Source organism: Musca vetustissima, unplaced genomic scaffold (genome assembly GCF_032173495.1).
Source record: "Musca vetustissima isolate MV318-11 ecotype Yass unplaced genomic scaffold, APGP_CSIRO_Mvet_v1 utg17949, whole genome shotgun sequence".
Lineage (NCBI taxonomy): Eukaryota > Metazoa > Arthropoda > Insecta > Diptera > Muscidae > Musca > Musca vetustissima.
Window position 1 is genome coordinate 172,604 of NW_026878543.1, and position 19,068 is coordinate 191,671.

Consider the following 19,068-nt stretch of genomic DNA (forward strand, 5'->3'; position numbering starts at 1 on the left):
ATATACAATTACCCCGTAAGGTTATAATAATGTATTGTTATAATTATTATTAATGTACATATATTTGTATGTAGATATGTATTGAAAGCAATTGCAGTAAATCTAATTAGAACTTTTCGAAAAAGTTGGTGGCAAGTGGCGAGAGGGGAACATATGATGTCATGTAAGTTTAGTTATTGTATGTCAAAGTATTTGATTTTACTTTACTTGCAACAGGGTTAGAATAGTTAACCTAGTTTTTGTTTTCAATAATAATAAAATCCCATTTCGAATATTGAAAAAAAAGGGCAACGCCTATTTTGATATGCTATCTCTTTTGCTCATTCGGAAATGTTCATATTTGCAATTTTAATTTATTTTATTTTTGTGTATTCAAATAATAATTATAATCAAAATAACCAATGAGGTTTTTGAAGTTTTTTTTTAGAATGTTCCACATGACAGTGTTGAGAACGGAAAAAGTCATAAATGCAGTGAAACGTCTACTTCTAGGCTCAATTTTTATATTTTCGGGGAATAAATGATTTTGATTTTGTAAACCCTCAAACTACATTGATTAATTTTTAGAAGCCATATTTTTTATTGATACACATACATAGGATTATTAAATCTCAATAAATATTCGCGGTGTGGTGCATACATTTAGGCGTATTTATTTTTTATATTTTCTTCCAATAGGAATTTTCGACCATTTGAGAGACTAATCAATCTTGTCAATCTTTTTAAGCCATATTTCAATTGGTAAAAATTAATCGCATTATTAAATTACAATAAAATTCATGGTGTGGTGCATACTTTTAGGCACATACATTTTTTTATTTTCTTTTAATAGAAATTTTTGATCATATGAGGGACTAACCAACCTTGATACAATTTTGAAGCCATATTTTTAACTGATAAACATATGTGGAATTATAAAATCTTAATAAACGTGGTGTGGTGTATACTTTCAGGCACATATATATTTTCATTTTCTCCCAATATAATTTTTTTGGGTCATTTGAAGGGCTAACTAGCCTTAACGAATTTTTAGAAGTATTTTTTTTAACGTGAAACATAGATGCGATTATCTCATTTAAGTAAATAAGCATTCGTGGTGTGGTGCATACTTCTAGGTACATATTTTTTTATTTTCTTCTAATAGCAATTTTTAATCATTAGAAGGTCTAGCTAACCTTAACGAATTTTTAAGAAGCCATATTTTTAATTGGTATTTTTAAATTAGAAACAAATTAGAAATAATTTATAAATGTCAATAAATTTTGGTGGTGTGGTGCATACTTTAAGACATATATATTTGTTATTTTCTCCCAATAGGACTTTTTGGAAGAACTAACCAACGTTGACGAATTTTTAGATGCCATTTTTTGATTAATAAACGTAGATCGGATTTTGGAATTTAAATAATTTTTATTTTCTTCCAATAGAAATTTGTGATCATGGGGAATTTTTAGAACCCATAATTGTGACTGCCAAACGTGGATCGGATTCTTAAATTTCAATAAACCTACTTTGTGTGGTGCATACTTTTGGGAGTCTTTAGTTTTTCTCAAGAATATTTAATGACTACTGGAATATTTTATGACTACTTTTTGGAAGGACTAACCAACCTTAACGAATTCCTAGAAGCCATATTTTTGATTAATGAACGTAGATCGGATTTTTGAATTTAAAAAAAAAAAAATATTTTCTTCCAATAGGAATTTCTGATCATTTTGATGGACGAACCAAACCTTGGGGAATTTTTAGAAGCCATAATTTTGATTGTCAAACGTGGATCGGATTCTTAAATTTCAATAAACCTACTTTGTGTGGTGCATACTTTTGGGAGTCTTTATTTTTTCCCAAGAATATTTTATGACTACTGGAATATTTTATGACTACTTTTTGGAAGGACAATAGGACTTTTTGGAAGGACTAACCAACCTTAACGAATTCCTAGAAGCCATATTTTTGATTAATGAACGTAGATCCGATTTTTGAATTTAAATAATTTTTATTTTCTTCCAATAGGAATTTCTGATCATTTTGATGGACGAACCAAACCTTGGGGAATTTGTAGAAGCCATAATTTTGACTGTCAAACGTGGATCGAATTCTTAAATTCCAATAAACCTACTTTGTGTGGTGCATACTTTTGGAAGTCTTTATTTTTTCCCAAAAAGATTTTATGACTACTGGAGATATCGGAACCCATATTTATAATTGGCAAATATAGATCAGATCAATTATTATCAATAATAATATTTTGGTGCATACATTTAGGCATGTCGTTATTTTTTGCGAATTGGAATTAATGGGCAATTAAGAGAAGGCTCAAAGAATTTTCGGTAGGCTTATTTGTTATAGAAGAATATTATAATAAGTTATCCTAAAAAAATTTTCTTATGTGAGGTGCATAATTTTAGGCAATTTTTTTTATTTTCTGGAAATATGTTTTTTTGTCATGCTGGCAAAAGGTGAACAACCTTAAATGATTTTAAGAATATAAATATACTAATAGAATCTAAAGAACATAGATATAATTATTAAATCTCAATAACCTGGTGTTGTGTGCTGCATACTTTTAGGCTCAGTTCTTTGTTTTCTGTGGATATGCATTTTTGAGGAACTAAACGGCTTGAAAAATATTGTATAGGCCATATTTTTGGTGAAAAACGTTAATAGAATTAATAAATATAAAAAAGGCCTGATGTGTGGTGCATACTTTTAGGCAATTTTTTTTATTTTCTGCCAAAAAATATATATTTGGACATTTGAGAAAAGTCTAGACGATCGAAAGTATTTTTTTGATGTCATATTCTTTATCTGTATTTATTAAATATCAACAAAGTTTTTGTGTGGTGCATACTTTTAGGCACATACTTTTTATTTTTTTTTCGTAATAACAATTTTTTACCTCTTCATCATATGAGACATGTTTTCCGATTGTTTTTAAGGCATTTTGATCAATAAGCTCGAATTTCAATAAATATCTCATGTGTGGTGCATACTTTTAGGCACATATTTTTTATATTCACCCAATATGAATATTTGGTCATTTAAGATACCAAAGAACTTTCGCAAAGTTTTCGTACTCCTTTTAAATAATTCAATAACCCCTTACAATGTAATTTATTATGTAATGTGTTAAAAAATCAAAAATTTTCCACTTACCGCTTCAGTTTTAATATTCAATGCCAAGTGGAGGGCTGCCGGTGGAGGTGTTTCGCTTCTGCTGCCGCTTGAAGTTGCCATTGCGACTGGCAGCGTGGGCGCCGATGTCGGTGTCGTTGAGGTGATGGGTGCTGCAAAACCACAACTGGCATTACTATTCGGACCAGGTGTTGCACGTCCCGGTGATGAGGCCACTGCTGCACTTGAATATGGCGATGAGGATGGAGATTTGTTGGTATTTGATGTATTAGCTATGGCCGCGGTGGTTGAGGAGGATGCCGTTGTGGTGGAGTTCAAAGACGACGATGATGAGGATAGCGAAGAATTCGATGAGGAGGAAGAGGACGACGACGACGATGAGGATGATGAGGAAGATAATGTTGTGCTACAAACTAAGGGTGCCGTTAAACCGTTATTTGTGGCGGATGCTGCATTTGTTTTATTTGCTGTTGCGGGTGTTACTTGCTGATTTGTTTCTGTCGACGCTGATGTTACTGGTGTTCCCGTTGACGATGTTACCGTTGCTGTATTCAATAAACCGTTACTACTATTATTTGACATTGTATTATTGGGTGACATCATTGGCGCTGCTGTGGGACTGGCCAAACTAACACTGGCTGTGAGGTGGGCGCCTAGTACGCTTGTGGCATCAACAAATTCACGTTTCATAACACCACCACCGGATACACCGAGGGAGGCGGTAATAGCTGCTTCACAGGGTAGAACAGTACCCAACATGGTAGGAGCGTTATCGGCGTTACGATTACCACTATTATTATCAGTGTCTTCACAACCTTCCGCCATGTCAGTTACACATTGTGGGGCAATAACTGGAAAGAGAAAGAGGGAGAGAGGTGGGGAGGAAATAATTAATAAAAAATTGTAAATGGAAAGGAAAGAGAATTTTGAGGAAAGTTAAAGAAATTGCAATGTGTGGTGCATAGTTTTAGGCGACATAATTTTCAAAATGTGTTTAAAAAAGCATAAGCCGTAAAATCAAATTGCAAAAACAAGGAAATAAAATTCAAAATGTGTGTATACAAAACTCCAAAATTTTGTATTTTTATAAAAACTCAAAAAATTATTTTTTTATGAAAGTTCACAAATGTAATAAAAAATTCAAAAACAAATTTTAAAACATTATTTATATAAAAATTATATTTTTTTATAAATATATTTTTAATAAACAATATGGAAAAAATAGAATTTTTTAAAATTTTTATAAAAAAAATAATTGTTTTAAAGTATGTGTATATATTTTTTATTTATTTTCCCAAGTCAGTGCCTACTTTTAGGCTACCTATCAGCTGTCTGAAATTTATGATTTTCTTTTTTTAATTCTCTAATTTATTTCCGAAACTTCTAGCCAAGTTTAATTACTTTAATTTTGCTTAGAAGTAAAACTTCTTAATACAGCTTTAAATTTTCGTACACAATACTGCCGGCCTGACATCGAGGCAGTCACACACATGTGTGTGTGTGCGTGTGTGCATGTTTGTCAGACTAAAAGACAGACTTAGCAAAAATCCTACAACCAAATGTCTGCAATCATAATTTGTTTGTTGTTGTTGTTTTTGCATGTCAGCTGTATGCTAGTCTTGACCAAAATGCATTTGACCAAACATACTAGTCTTCTGGCCAGGCCAAGCGACTTCCCTTCGTTCGTTCGAGTGTCCTTTCGTACGACGTCGAACGGATGATGTTCTTCAGGCCTTTAGCAAGCCAGGCAGGCAAACAAACTCCTCACTCCTTTTACAGATTTTTATCATTGTGGAGAATGTCCTTAGCCACCATACGGACACACACACACACAAAATAAGGAATGGTCATCTGAGTGTTGGGTTGAAGAAGGGGTGTGGAGGGCTTTCGAACAACCAACATATGCAAAAGTCTCATACGTCTTTCAATGCCTTAGGTCTTGAGAGAGCATTTTTTGTTTGTGGCGGGAGAGTGAGAGAATAATATGCAAATGTATGTATGAAAACGAATGTGTAAAGCTTATTTCCTGTGAAAAAGTGTGTAACACAATCGAAGAAGGAGGGGAAATGGAACAAGAGAAGCGATGAGGTGAGACTCATAAGCGTAGAATTGCAGCGTAAAAATTTTAAGTAGAATGTCCAGTGGTCTTGTCGTTGATTATGTCGTCTTCATGTGGGTATGTCGGTGTGTGTGTGTGTGTTCGTGTATGTATTTGTGTGCTTGTGTATTTGTTTGTAGTTCCCTGTTAATATCTGTCTCTCTGCATACAACATTGCATGCATGTTGATGATGTCCTGCAGAATGTCCTCCTGCTGCTGCTGTTGTTGTTGACGTTTTGTTCATAATTTTGTTTTGTTTTTCTTCATTTCGGAATTGTTGTTGTTGTTGCTGCAGTAAATGACGCTGCTGCCGTCTCCTGTTCTGTCACTACTGCTTACTGAAAAAGTTCTACAAATGCATAAATGCATTAATAGACACTCTCGGCACATATCGCCAGAGATAATCAACAAGCCGACAATCATACATGACAGGGGAAGAAGTATTCTGCGGGAGGAGAAGGAGGAGTAGGGGTAATGGGGGAAGGAATAGGCACTAACTTTTATTGGGCATAATTACTATGCGTTTCAAGAGAACGAAGAAGGAAGACATAACAGATTTCTAAATGAGCTGGAGGGTTCTCATTGTTTAGCAAACCACCCACCTCCTCTTCCCAAATCTTCCCAATATTGGTCTACTTTTTAACATAATCCTCATAATAAGGAACCTACAAATCGATAGTTTCATCGATTTTTGGCACGTGTTTAAACCGAAATGGCTATGATTTGAAATTTTGCTTTCTCATTCGATGGTAAACTTTGCTGTTGTCAATATCGCTCCATCTTTCGGAATATCGCCTATATAAAGGACCGCTTCTTTTCCCGTATTTTTAGGGTTTTAGTTGGATTTTTCCCAGGTTGAGGTTAAAAAATGTTTTGGAGGGTTCTCATTGTTTAGCAAACCATCCACCTCAAAATCTTCCCAATATTGGTCTACTTTTTAAGATAATCCTCATAATAGGGAACCTACAAATCGATACTTTGAAAATTTCTGGCACGTGTTTAAACCGGAATGGCTATGACTTAATATTTTGCTTTCTCATTCGATGGTAAAATTTACTGTTGTCAGTATCGGTCCATCTTTCGGAATATCGCCTATATAGAGGTCGGCTTCTTTTTCCGTATTTTAAGGGTTTTAGTTAGATATCCCCAGGTTGAGGTTGATAAACATTTTTCCACCCACCTCAAAATCTTCCCAATATTGGTCTACTTTTTCAGATAATCCTCATAATAAGGAGCCTACAAATCGATACTTTGATCAATTTCTGGCACGTGTTTAAACTGAAATGGCTATGATTTGAAATTTTGCTTTCTCATTCGATGGTAAACTTTGCTGTTGGCAGTATCGGTCCATCTTTCGGAATATCGCCTGTAAAAAGGTCCGCTTCTTTTTCCGTATTTTTAGGATTTTAGTTGAATTTTCCACAGGTTGAGATTGAAAAACATGTTTGCATGCAATTTTCGATTATGACATAACCTCCGAGTATCGGTCCCTCTATTTTCAGAATTTTGAATGCACATGGTGCTGTGGTGGATATTATTACAAGTTCGACCCGGGTTTTAGTTGGATTTTCCCCAGGTTGAGGTTGAAAAACTGTTTTGCACGCAATTTTCGATTATGACATAACCTCCGAGTAAAGGTCCCACTATTTTCAGAATTTTGAATGCACATGGTGGTGTGGGGGAAATTATTAAAAGTTCGACCTGGTCGAAGTTAAGTTGATTTTTACTTGTTTTACTTATTTTAAATCTCTAATCGATGTCTTTCCTTACCGACTGTTCAGTCTCACACTGAACCCCATTATTATCAACAAAAAAAAAATCCTCATTTACATGCAATAAGCAAAATTAATTATAACAGCTCTCTCTTACTTGAACTACTTAAGCTACAACAAACAAGATATACACATACTTAAACATACACACTCACTCACACTTCTTTACAATAGGAATATTCCACAAAACTTTTGCTGACCATGTTTTTTTTTACCCTGCACCTTACTTTTAAAACTTTGCCTAAGGCATGCAGCGAGGCTAGGCATACTCCTACCTCCAAACGGAGTTCAATTTTCCTAACCCCTTACCTTCCCCTTACGCCTCTTTCGAAATGACACACCAAAAAATGCAGCACCTAAGGTTTTATAACTGATATATAATTCCGTTTGTTCTTCCAATAAATATACAAACATTCTTAAAGGAATATATATGTATAGCGAACTGCTAAGTATGTATATAAACATATATACATAGATTTATTTGAATATATATTTCTCTTGTTTGATTATGGTTTTTCGGAAAATGGTGGGGTTGCCAGGGGGAAGAGGGCGAGGTGTGTTGTTTCTAAAGTAGCTTAAACTCATTAAAGTGCCGTGTATTACCATTAAGTGTATATGCATGTGCATATGTATATGTGTATAAACGGATTTTGGATGGGGGTGAGTAGAGAGGGGTACCATTGGTTTGGGGGGAGTTATAAATACATTACAAGGAAATATTGCAAATTAAGGCAAAGGGTTTCGGCCAAAAGGAGTTTCATTAACAAAGTTTTGTGCAACAAAACTTTTCCAGCACACAACATTAATGTGTACATTAGGGTGGTGAGAATGACAAAAAATAAAAAAAATATTTTTCCAGGTCTCAAACAATACGAGGATTGTAAAGAATATTTTGCACAGAGCAATACTAGGCGTGGATTTAAAAAAAAATATTTTTAGGGACCCAAACAAGGCGTGGATTTAAAAAAAAAATATTTTTAGCGACCCAAACAAGGCGTAGATTTTTAAAAAAAATATTTTTAGGGACCCAAACAAGGCGTGGATTTAAAAAAAAAAATATATTTTTAAATGACCCAAAGGAATATTTTTCTCGGACCCAAACAAGACGTGGATTTTTTAAAAAAATATTTTTAGGGACCCATATAAGGCGTGGATTTAAAAAAAATATTTTTAAATGAACCGAAGGAATATTTTTCTCGGACCCAAACAAGGCGTAAATTTTTTTAAAAAATATTTTTTCAAGGAGCAAATAGTTTTCCTGCAGATTTTTATACTCTACCTACCTTTATAACCTACACAACTATGTTGTCAGGGTATTATAGCTTTGTGCAGCCCCAAGAGTTTGTAACGCCGAGAAATATTGGTCCTGGACCCACCTTTAAGTATACCGATCGTCATATCTCGACTAGCTGAGTCGATCTAGACATGTGTGTCCTTCCTTTCGTCTGTCCATTATAATTTGTAAACACTATACAGGCCACAGTTATGGACCAATCTTTGCACGTAGGATGGATTCTGCCCACTGCAGACCCCTATTGTTTTTGGTAAAGATCGGTTAATACTTAGGCGATGAAATGGACCAAATACTTAATGTTTGTCGATTTTGTTGCTCCAGAGGCCTCAATTATCGCGAATTTTTACATGGAGATGGGGATTGGGCCAAAGAATAAGCAGGCCTCTTTTGATAACGATCAGTCAATAGTTAGCGGGTCAAATGGACCCTGACTTTTGTGTGAAAAACTACAAAATTTGCATTCTATGGCGTATATATTTAGTCCTGAAGGACATATACCCGAGAAGTTAATAGTATATCCAAGAGGAGCTGTTGACCTTCAAATAGATACCAATTATATGGCGCTGATAGCTTTGAAATTGTACATGAACTTCCGATTATGGTCAAGGACGACGCCTATAGTTTTCGATGAAGTTGAGATTTCATTCAGGGGTTGCAATGAACCGAAGACTTTAATTTTTTCAGATTTTCTAGTCGCTCTAGAGGCAATTATTATATGCAGAACATCACATATTTTAAAAGGTGAAGGGGATCTGACCAAATACATAGAACGGTTGTTTAGATCATGATCTGGTCAATATTCCGACGGTCAAATCAACCAAAACCTAAAGTGACAATTTTTTTATTTTACGGCGTAAAAATTCACTTCAAGAAAAAAAAAATTGGAAAATATGCCAGGGTTAGAAAGTGAAGTTTTTGATCTATAATCGGTAAAAAGTGTGCAAATATCTCGAAATATTACCCAGGCTTAGAATATAGAACCGCACCATGCGTGAATGTTTAAAAAATATTTTTCCAATCCTATCATGCCTTTCCACCCTAATATAATTAAAAGTTTTCCTCACTACACATTTGTAAGAAGTTCACTAAACCTTAATTCAAGTCAACACTGTAGATTCACACCCACACAGTTGCATATAGACAGACAGACGACATGTATGTTATACAAAATTTACACACACACACACACATACATACAGATAAACATTGTAAATGTAAAAATTATCCTTTAGTTCTACGTAGTTGTAGTCGCATTCATTATGCATTAAAATCATCGCCCCGAAAAGCAGGACACATGCAATCGAACTCAGAAGCGACACAAACACACACACAGCCATACACATTTGAGTACCCTAATTTATACTCACACACATATAGCCAATGGAAAAGGACTATATTACATTTGAAGGCACTTGGTAGCCCACTTACTCTCTCCCAACTCCCACCTCTCATCACATTCAAGGAATGAATGAATGTCCAGTTGGTGTTCAATGTATTTCTTTGGAATGCATAGAGGGGAGGGGAGGGGAAAGGGAGTAAGGGACCGAAAATATTACTTGTTTGGAAAGTACATGGCTTGTTTGTATTTAGGAAAGGACATTTGAGGACAAGAAATCCCTTAAGCCTCCCTCATCGCCCTTGGACTACAACAAAAACAGGAGTTTCCGTTCAAAGAATTTCTATTGGAGACGTCTACTGCTGTTTTGCTGCCATCCGCCACTGCAGCTGCAGTAACATTGTGGTTTCCAATCACCACGAGTAGCAGACAGTCTGGGTGGGGAGGACATGAAATCTTCCATAGATTTGAAGGCCTTCCGAGTATGTTTGTTGCAATTGCAAAAATATGTTTGCTCAAATGAATGTCGAAGAAGAAAATTTTTTCCAGTTGATGATGTCTTGCTTAGCAGTTGTTGAAAGTCAGTGGGGGAGGGAGGATGGGAAGGAGGAAGGTTTGTGGGATCTAACATGGCTCGACTTCCGATAATTTAGAAATGAATACTAGGATATGGGTGGCTAAGAAAAGAACTTTCCAAAGACGTGGATTTAAAAAATAGTAACAGTAGAGAATTTAAAAAAAAGGCTTTGATTTATAAAAAAATATTTTCCATGGTCCCATTAAGGCGTGGATTTTTTAAAAACTATTTTCCATGGTCCCACTAAGGCGTGGATTTTTTTAAAAAATATTTTTCATGGTCCCACTAAGGCGTGGATTTTTTTAAAAAATATTTTTCATTGTCCCGTGGCGTGGTTTAAAAAAAAATTTCATATTCCCACTAAGTCCTGTTTTTAAAAAAAAAAAAAAAAAAAATATTTTTCATATTCCCACCTAGGCGTGGTTTTAAAAAAAAAAATGTTTTTCATTGTCCCACTAAGGCGTGGCTTTTTTTAAAAAATATTTTTCATGGTCCCACTAAGGCGTGGATTTTTTTTAATATTTTTCATGGTCCTACTAAGCCGTGGATTTTTTAAAAATTATTTTTCATGGTCCTACTAAGGCGTGGATTTTTTAAAAATTATCTTTCATGGTCCTACTAAGGCGTGGATTCTTTAAAAATTATTTTTCATGGTCCTACTAAGGCGTGGATTTTTTAAAAAAAATATTTTTCATGGTCCCACTAAGGCGTGGATTTTTTTAAAAAATATTTTTCATGGTCCCACTAAGGCGTGGATTTTTTTTAAAAAAATATTTTTCATTGTCCCACTAAGGCGTGGATTTTTTTAAAAAATATTTTTCATGGTCCCACTAAGGCGTGGATTTTTTTAAAAAATATTTTTCATGGTCCCACTAAGGCGTGGATTTTTTTAAAAAAAAAATATTTTTCATGGTCCCACTAAGGCGTGGCTTTTTTTAAAAAAAATTTTCATGGTCCCACTAAGGCGTGGATTTTTTTAAAAAATATTTTTCATGGTCCCTCTAAGGCGTGGATTTTTTTAAAAAATATTTTTCATGGTCCCTCTAAGGCGTGGATTTTTTTAAAAAATATTTTTCATGTTCCCACCTAGGCGTGGTTTTTTTAAAAAATATTTTTCATGGTCACACTAAGTCGTGGATTTTTTTTTAAATATTTTTCATGGTCCCACTAAGCCGTGGATTTTTTTAAAAAATATTTTTCATGGTCCCACTAAGGCGTGGATTTTTTTAAAATTCTTTTTCATGGTCCTACTAAGGCGTGGATTTTTTAAAAATTATTTTTCATGGTCCTACTAAGGCGTGGTTTTTTAAAAAAATATTTTTCATTGTCCCACTAAGGCGTGATTTAAAAAAAAATATATTTTTAATTATTTTTTCCGACTTTTCCAAATCCATGGAACCACCCATATTACCGAAGTACATCATTTATCCTTTTCCACCCATTTCTAATTTCCTTGACATTCATTTTGCAAAAAGAAAGGACAATTTTTAGCACTTGCAACAACAATAATAACAACAACACCGAAAGCCTACACCAACACTTTCTGTAATAACCCAAACATGTTACGAAACCAAGGACTTGACTCTACAGCTGCTGTAGAGCTTTACCACAGATGTGGACATGTTGTCAAGAACTTATGTTGTTCCAAAAATGATGATGGAGATGATGAGAAGGAGGATGCTGAGGGTACAGAAGGTCCTGGTGGTGGTGGCTCAACGTGTGCTGCAGCCTAATTCTAATGAGTTGTCTTACTTCAGTCGTCGTCAGCATCGTCGTCTCTGGCCATGGTCAAATTATGTATTATGCAGCATTATAAAGTTAACTTGTAGTTGTTGTTGTTGCATCAGGACAAATGCAAATGAGTTGTTGTTCAGCTAATGAAGTAGAGGATTTTTGTTAAAGAAAATTTCGATTGGAGGACTTTAAGAAGGCAGGAATGATGACATATTTAATAATTCATTTCTATTCAAGAAACTCGAAAATTTCCTTAAAAAGAAACTGATGTTACACGTTGGGCGCCATTTGTAGGTTTATATAATAATTCAAATAACTTATTTATTTGATTTTACGAAGCATTTCCATTAATAATCTGATCATACTAAGTCGTGGATTTGTTAACAAATATTTTTTATGATCCTACTAAGGCGTGGATTTTTTAAAATATATTTTTCACCATTCTACAAAGGCGTGGTTTGTTAAAAAAAAATTTCATGAGAGGTTAGTCGGCAACAGTCGCACCCAGTTGGGCGCCACTTGTTTAACCAACTTTTAAACTTTTCATGTCGTTGGGCGCCACTTATGTCTTTATAGAGAAAATTGTCTTTAAAAATCTTTTTCGCTCTTTGTAACTCGGAGACTTCTACAGGTCTTCGGCAATAAAAAGAGTGTCTTTGGCATTCAAAAACCCTCCTGAAGGTAGTATATATCTTAACATCATTCCAGAAGTCCTCTGTAACTAGTTTATCGTTTCGAAGTATTATATTAATGGCCTGCAATACTTTTTCCATACTTAGACCAACATCTAGAAGATCTTTGTCAGGCTGTATCTGCCTCTGGAAGTTTTATTTACCTAGAAGATACTTAGGGAGGTTTTCTGTATCCAAAAATATCTTTGGGTAGCTTTCGACGCATTCTACAGGTATTCTGAACTTACAAGACCCTCTAGAACTCTTCCAGACATATAGGACCCTCAATAAGTCTTCAGCACCTTATAATAAGAGCTTATAATGCTCACTCTATCTAGAAGCTCTTTTAGGGGTATTTTGTATGTAGAAAACATTCCATAGAGCTCTACTTAAACTCTGAAAGATTTTTCGGGGAACCTCAAAATCCCTAAAAATATACTTAGACCAACATCTAGAGGATCTTTGTCAGGCTGTATCTGCCTCTGGAAGTTTTATTTATCTAGAAGGTACTTAGGGAGGTTTTCTGTATCCAAAAAAAAAGGACCCTCAATAAGCCTTCAGCACCTAGAAGTGTTTTTGATGCTCACTCTACCTTGAAGCTCTTTTAGGGGTAATTTGTATGTAGAAAACATTCCATAGAGCTATACTTGACCTCTGAAAGATTTTTCGGGGAACCTCAAAATCCCTAAAAATTGTGTAAGGATCGGTTTCCTGGTAATCGATGGTTCGTAGAGTCGTTATTTACTTAGAAGATACTTAAGGAGGTTTTCTGTATCCAAAAATATCTTTGGGCAGCTTTCGACGCATTCTACAGGTATTCTTAACTTACAAGACCCTCTAGAACTCTTTCAGACATATAGGAACCTCAATAAGTCTTCAGCTCCAACCTAGAAGTGTTTATGATGCTCACTCTACCTTGAAGCCCTTTAAGGGGTAATTTGTATGTAGAAAACATTCCATAGAGCTCTACTTGAACTCTGAAAGATTTTCCGGGGAACCTCAAAAACCCCAAAAATTGTGTAAGGATCGGTTTCCTGGTAATCGATGGTTCGTAGAGTCGGCTGGATGAATTTACGGGTTATAAAGTTTTCCCCCATTTTGAGCTTCTTCTGTATCTACCAATCATTCAAGAGACATTCTGGAAATGTTCAGCATCAACTTTTTTCAGTCTCTGTTTTATCTGCTCAAGAGGTCCTGGAGATCAATAAGAGATGTTCTGTATTTCAAAAAATATATGTTAAGGAAGACTTCAGCGTCTTGAAGGCCACTTTTTCGGTTGCTGATGGTAGTGAAAATATTTTCTTTATAAAAATTTCTGACTTCGTACGTTGGGCGCCACTTATAACATTGCAATAGATGTTTGTTTGGAAACCACATATTTATTTATTAGACGCATGCAATATATTTAAATGTATTATTTCTGGAATATCTTGGTTACACCTCACGTTGGGCGCCATTTACATTATTTTCCTCCTATCTTTCTGTATTGTCGATAATTTTTACTTAGAAACACATTGACTACCGACGTTGGGCGCCATTTATACAATTGCTACTATTTTCCACAAAATCTTATCTTTCTTCTTCGTTCTTCCCTCTCAAGCTTCCATTATAGGGAAAATTACGTTAAGAATACTTGAAATACAAATACAAAAAATATTTTTCACACTCCATAGAAAAGACCTGAAGAAGCTCTCATAAATTTATTATCAAAAATACATACATATATAAATATATATTGGCCTCCCCTCAAAATACAAAAGCCGGTACTTAAATTACACACAGCCACCTACAACCATTCATTCATTGCATTGCACACAAAACTCTCGAGAGGTCCAAAGGGCCAAACACAAAAAAAAAAACAACAAACAAGGAGGAAGAAAATATTTCCTTGCATTCACAAAATGTTTTTGATTCAACAACAATCCGGTCATGGCCTTGGCCATTATGTTTTTTTTTCGGTAAATCGTCTCAATTTGTGGACAACAGGGAGAAGTGGAGAGCTTTTGAGAGATAGAAAAGAGGTGGGTGAGGTGAGGTAAAACAAACTCTAGACGAAATGTTCAATCAAGTCTTGTGTACGACAAAGCAGATATCCCTAATGGCAGAGGAATTTAGCATAAGGAAATGAAGGGGTAGGAGTTAGTGGAGGTGGTCATTTTCTGACGAGGGGTTAGGAGAGGACCTCTCAACAAAAGGCTAATGAATCGTTTGGCCATAGTAGTATTTGTATGTGTTGCATGAGCTATACATATTTTGTTGTAACTATTTTTAGGGAATGTAAAATTCTTCCTCTCTTTCTACACAACCGACAAATATCCTTCATGACCTGCATAATATGTTGCAGGAACATGCAACAACAGCTATAGAGAAATGTTTACCAATTTATTGTATGATTTTATTTGCCATGTAATGATGGCAAAACAATAACAACAATCATTTCAATGAGGTTTTTAGGAGTGAAAGGGGGGAGGGGGTGATCGGTAAAATAGAGAAGGGGAAAATATAATTTTTCTCTATTACTATAAATAAGTACGTCTATGAGTCCTCTCTTTCTCCTTGAAGTGTAGTAGTCTCTATGTAATTTATATATAAGTATGTTTGATTGGGAGGTTTTATAAAGAAAAAATTGAGGTTTGGGTTTCGGCAAAGGGTGTCTAGCGGTCATGCAAGGCTGTTGACCACTCTCGACTCAGGCCAGGCAACCCATCACAGCCCTCTCATTATTATTGACCATGAGTTTTGCAATTTAACATGCAAAATATTCATTTTCTTCAATGTGAGAGGGAGGAAATCCAAAGAGTGATTGTGAGAGGAAAGAGGAAAAATATCCGAAGAGGCTTGAGTGCATGTACGAACTTTTGACACAGCAGCAACAACAATGCATTGACCCATTCCAAAAGAGGACTACCAACCTACCTAGCCAGCGTACACTTTGTGCATCTGTAATTACTTCTTCAGTTACAATAGACGATATATATTTTGTAATGAGAGGGCAGAGGGGAGTAGATGAAGGAAAGAAAGCAGAGGTCCTATGTTAGGCACAAGGAAAATATATACATATTGCGGGCTTTTGGTGGACTCAAGGAGGACTGTACATAGAATACCTTTTAGAAGTATTTTGGACATAGAATAGGATCCACAAATCTTCGGTACATATAGAATGCATCCTATAAGTCTTCTAGACAGCTTCAGAAGGTCCTGCCAACATGGAAAATCTTCACTAGGTCTTTCACACTTATTAGACGTTTTAAAACTCTACATCTAGTCGCTTGAGATAAGTTTTGGGCTCAGCAGACCTTCTACTGGTATCTAAAAATTTCTTAAATGTCTTCAAGGTATCTTCCAGAGCTCTTTGTAACAGGAGGACTTTTACATGTCTTCTGAACCTAACATACCCTTTAACACCCTTCGACACCAATAATAAGTCTTCGAAAATGTATTCTGAACCTTTTCTGGTCTTAGAAAATATTAGGAATAAGTTCAGATACTTTCAGAAGTATACTGTACCAAGAAGACCGTATAGAGGTATACTGGACATATAGTACAACCCCCAGGTCTTCGTACCTTGAAAGCCTTCTAGAAGTATCCTGTACGTTAAAGGTCCGCTATTAGTATTTTGGACTTCGAGCGTCATCTACAGAACCTTCTAAAGGTATTCTGAACAATCAAAATCCTTTATAAAACTTCCAGGAATAACAAAAACCTCAAAATGTATGCAGTACTTATAAGCTCTTCCAATGGTCCACCGTACTTTGCGGCTAGTTTATATACCTTCTGTACATAGAAAGATCTGCACCTGCTGAATGCCTTCTAGAAGTATTCTGTACGTTAAAGGTCCGCTATTAGTATTTTGGACTTCGAACACCATCTACGAACCTTCTAAAGGTATTCTTAACCCACAAGACCCTATAACAATTTGTTTTAACCTACAGGATCTTCATGAAGTCTTCAGTACCTGGAAGCGTGTCCAATGTTGCTTGGTACTTCGAAGCTATTTTGAGCATAATCTGTACCTAAACTTCTGCTATTGATTTTCTGGGCTTAGATCGTCATCTAGGTGACCTTCTAAAGACAATCTGAAACTGCAAGTCCCTACAAAAAATTTTAGACCTACAAGAACCTCAAGAAGTATTCCACTTCTACCTGAAAGCTTGTCTAATGTCCATAGGCACTTTGAGGCTATTTCGAGTACCTAGAAAGGTCTACTATTGGTTTTTTTGATTAAGAACATCATCTAGAGGACCTTCTGAAAGTATTCTAAACTTACACAACACTATAGAAGTTTTTCATACATACAATACCCTCAAGAAGTACCTAAAACGTTTTCGTATGCTCCTATGTACCTTGAATCTTTTTTTTAATGCCTTCTGGAAGTCTGGAAGTGTGTCTGGTTGTATCTGACGGTCCTTGAGGAGGTCTTCTCTATCCAAAAAGTATCTTTAGGCATTTTTCGAAACATTCTAGAGTTATTCCGAACCTAAGAGGCATATAAGACCCGCCAAGAAGTATTCAGTACCTAAAAGCTTTTCTGAGGCTGATCTGTAACTTGAACTATTTTGAGCATCAGGGCTAATTTTGGAGGTCTTCTGAGTCATGTTATATCAGTCTGTATGAGGTATTCTGTATCCAAAAGCATATATTTGCAAAATCTTCGGTGCCTAGGAGACCACATCAAGTTCTACACGAGCTCTAGAAAATATTCTGCGGTCGTCTGTACCTATAAATCATTTAAGAGACCCTCTGGAGGTATTGTGTGCCATGTTTTATTTGCCTAGAAGACCATTGAGGCCTACAAGAGGTCTTCTGTATCCAAAAATATATATTAAGGAAGTCTTCAGTGCCTTTTGGACCATCTTGAATTTTCAAGAGCTCTTTAAAATAACTTTCAGTAATTCTGTAGTCCTAAGATCCCCTATGGACAGTATGACTATTGCTGATTCTGAAGCCTCTCGTAATGGTTTTTTCTCTCCATACAATGCCGCCTGAAAACCTAAAACACCGTACATTTCATATATCTTGCCCAGCGCTAAGATCTTCCGGGTCTCTAGGAGGCATCCTTTGGAAATTCGTATTCAGAAGACCCTCTCGATGTGTTATGGGCCATATATAGTCTTGAGGTCCCTCTAAAGGGTTTTTTCTATCTAGAAGTTCTCCTTAAATTCTCTAATTTCAAATATTTTTATGGGAAGTTTCTTTATGAACTTCGGAATTCAAAAGATATTCTAGTAGTAAACTAGACTTTAATGAGTCTCGAAGGGTCTCTAAGATGGAGATCCTTTGATCTAATGTATTCTTTGAAACTCTTTTTTCGCATGAAGTTATATTTCCTTCATCAGGAAGTCTTCTGGAAATAAATAACTCCAAGTTCCTTTGTGATCTACCTAAGAATTCATCCAAATTGTGTATCCCAAACATCCTCTAAAAGTCTTCGAATCATTTATGATACTGATCTCCTCTATTCCTAACACTTTTCATTTAATTCCCTTCCCAAGGGACCTACCTAAGAAGTCATCCAAATTGTGTATCCCAAACATCCTCTAAAGGTCTTCGGATCATTTATGATACTGATCTCCTCTATTGCTAACACTTTTCAAAATCTTTTCATTTATACATTCTTATCTAACCCACTTGACCTATAGAAAAATATGGGAAGATGTGACAAAACCACATTTGGACCACATTTTTGGTATACCAGAAACCTCAAGGGAGAACCTCAAGTCCTTTAGATTCCGAATTACTATAGGGTTTAAATCTCCTCTATTGAAACTCCTTTTTTACCTAAAATTATATTTTTTTAATAATTTTATAACCCTTTTCCAGTAGCTTGGCTTTCTGGGTCAACACGTAGGCCCTCCAGAATTCCATAAGACTTCTTCGGGAACTTCTCTATACAAAAGGTCTTCTAAAAACCTCTTGATTTTGTTTATTCCTGAATAGCCTTCAGAATATCTTTTAATTTATATTTTTGGTTTCCTCTTCCCTTAGGTGCCCATAGTTGCCCGCCCCAGGTTCATATTACATTTATTATAATCAGAAATTATAGAATAGCCTCGGCAAACAACAAAAAAAGGCTTGGTAGTGTGAAGTTGCCTCTTTTAATTCAATGGGTAAGTGGGATTTTTAATACACTTGCACTTATGTCTCTGTATAAGAGTGTGTGTGTGTGAGATTTCCCTTCACTGTCCAGTATTTTTGTTGTTGTTGGTTTGCCATAAATATAATGACCTAGGACTGAGACTACAAGAATATTTGTGTGTGTTCGTTCATTCTTCCATTGCATTTCCTTGTAACATGAATGAACGTGTTTTGGGGGGACAAAGAGAAGACATTGTTTGTTGGTGTTGCATACTTGTCGATGCTGTTGTTGGTGTTGCTATTGTATTGTTATTGTAATATAAGTGTATTTAAGGCGCACAAGTTATGCACAAAATGCACACAAACGCACACACA

General features: G+C 35.4%; 1 protein-coding gene across 1 annotated transcript in view; it reads right to left on the reverse strand.

The window, feature by feature from the left end:
- Window positions 1–19,068, reverse strand: part of LOC133323288 (serine-rich adhesin for platelets) — a 169,251-nt gene that overhangs the window by 117,081 nt on the left and 33,102 nt on the right. Inside the window, exon 2 of the mRNA XM_061532228.1 lies at window positions 3,157–3,986. Within this exon, the coding sequence (XP_061388212.1) occupies window positions 3,157–3,960 (804 nt within the window). The 5' untranslated portion in view covers window positions 3,961–3,986. The remainder of the gene's footprint in view (window positions 1–3,156; window positions 3,987–19,068) is intronic.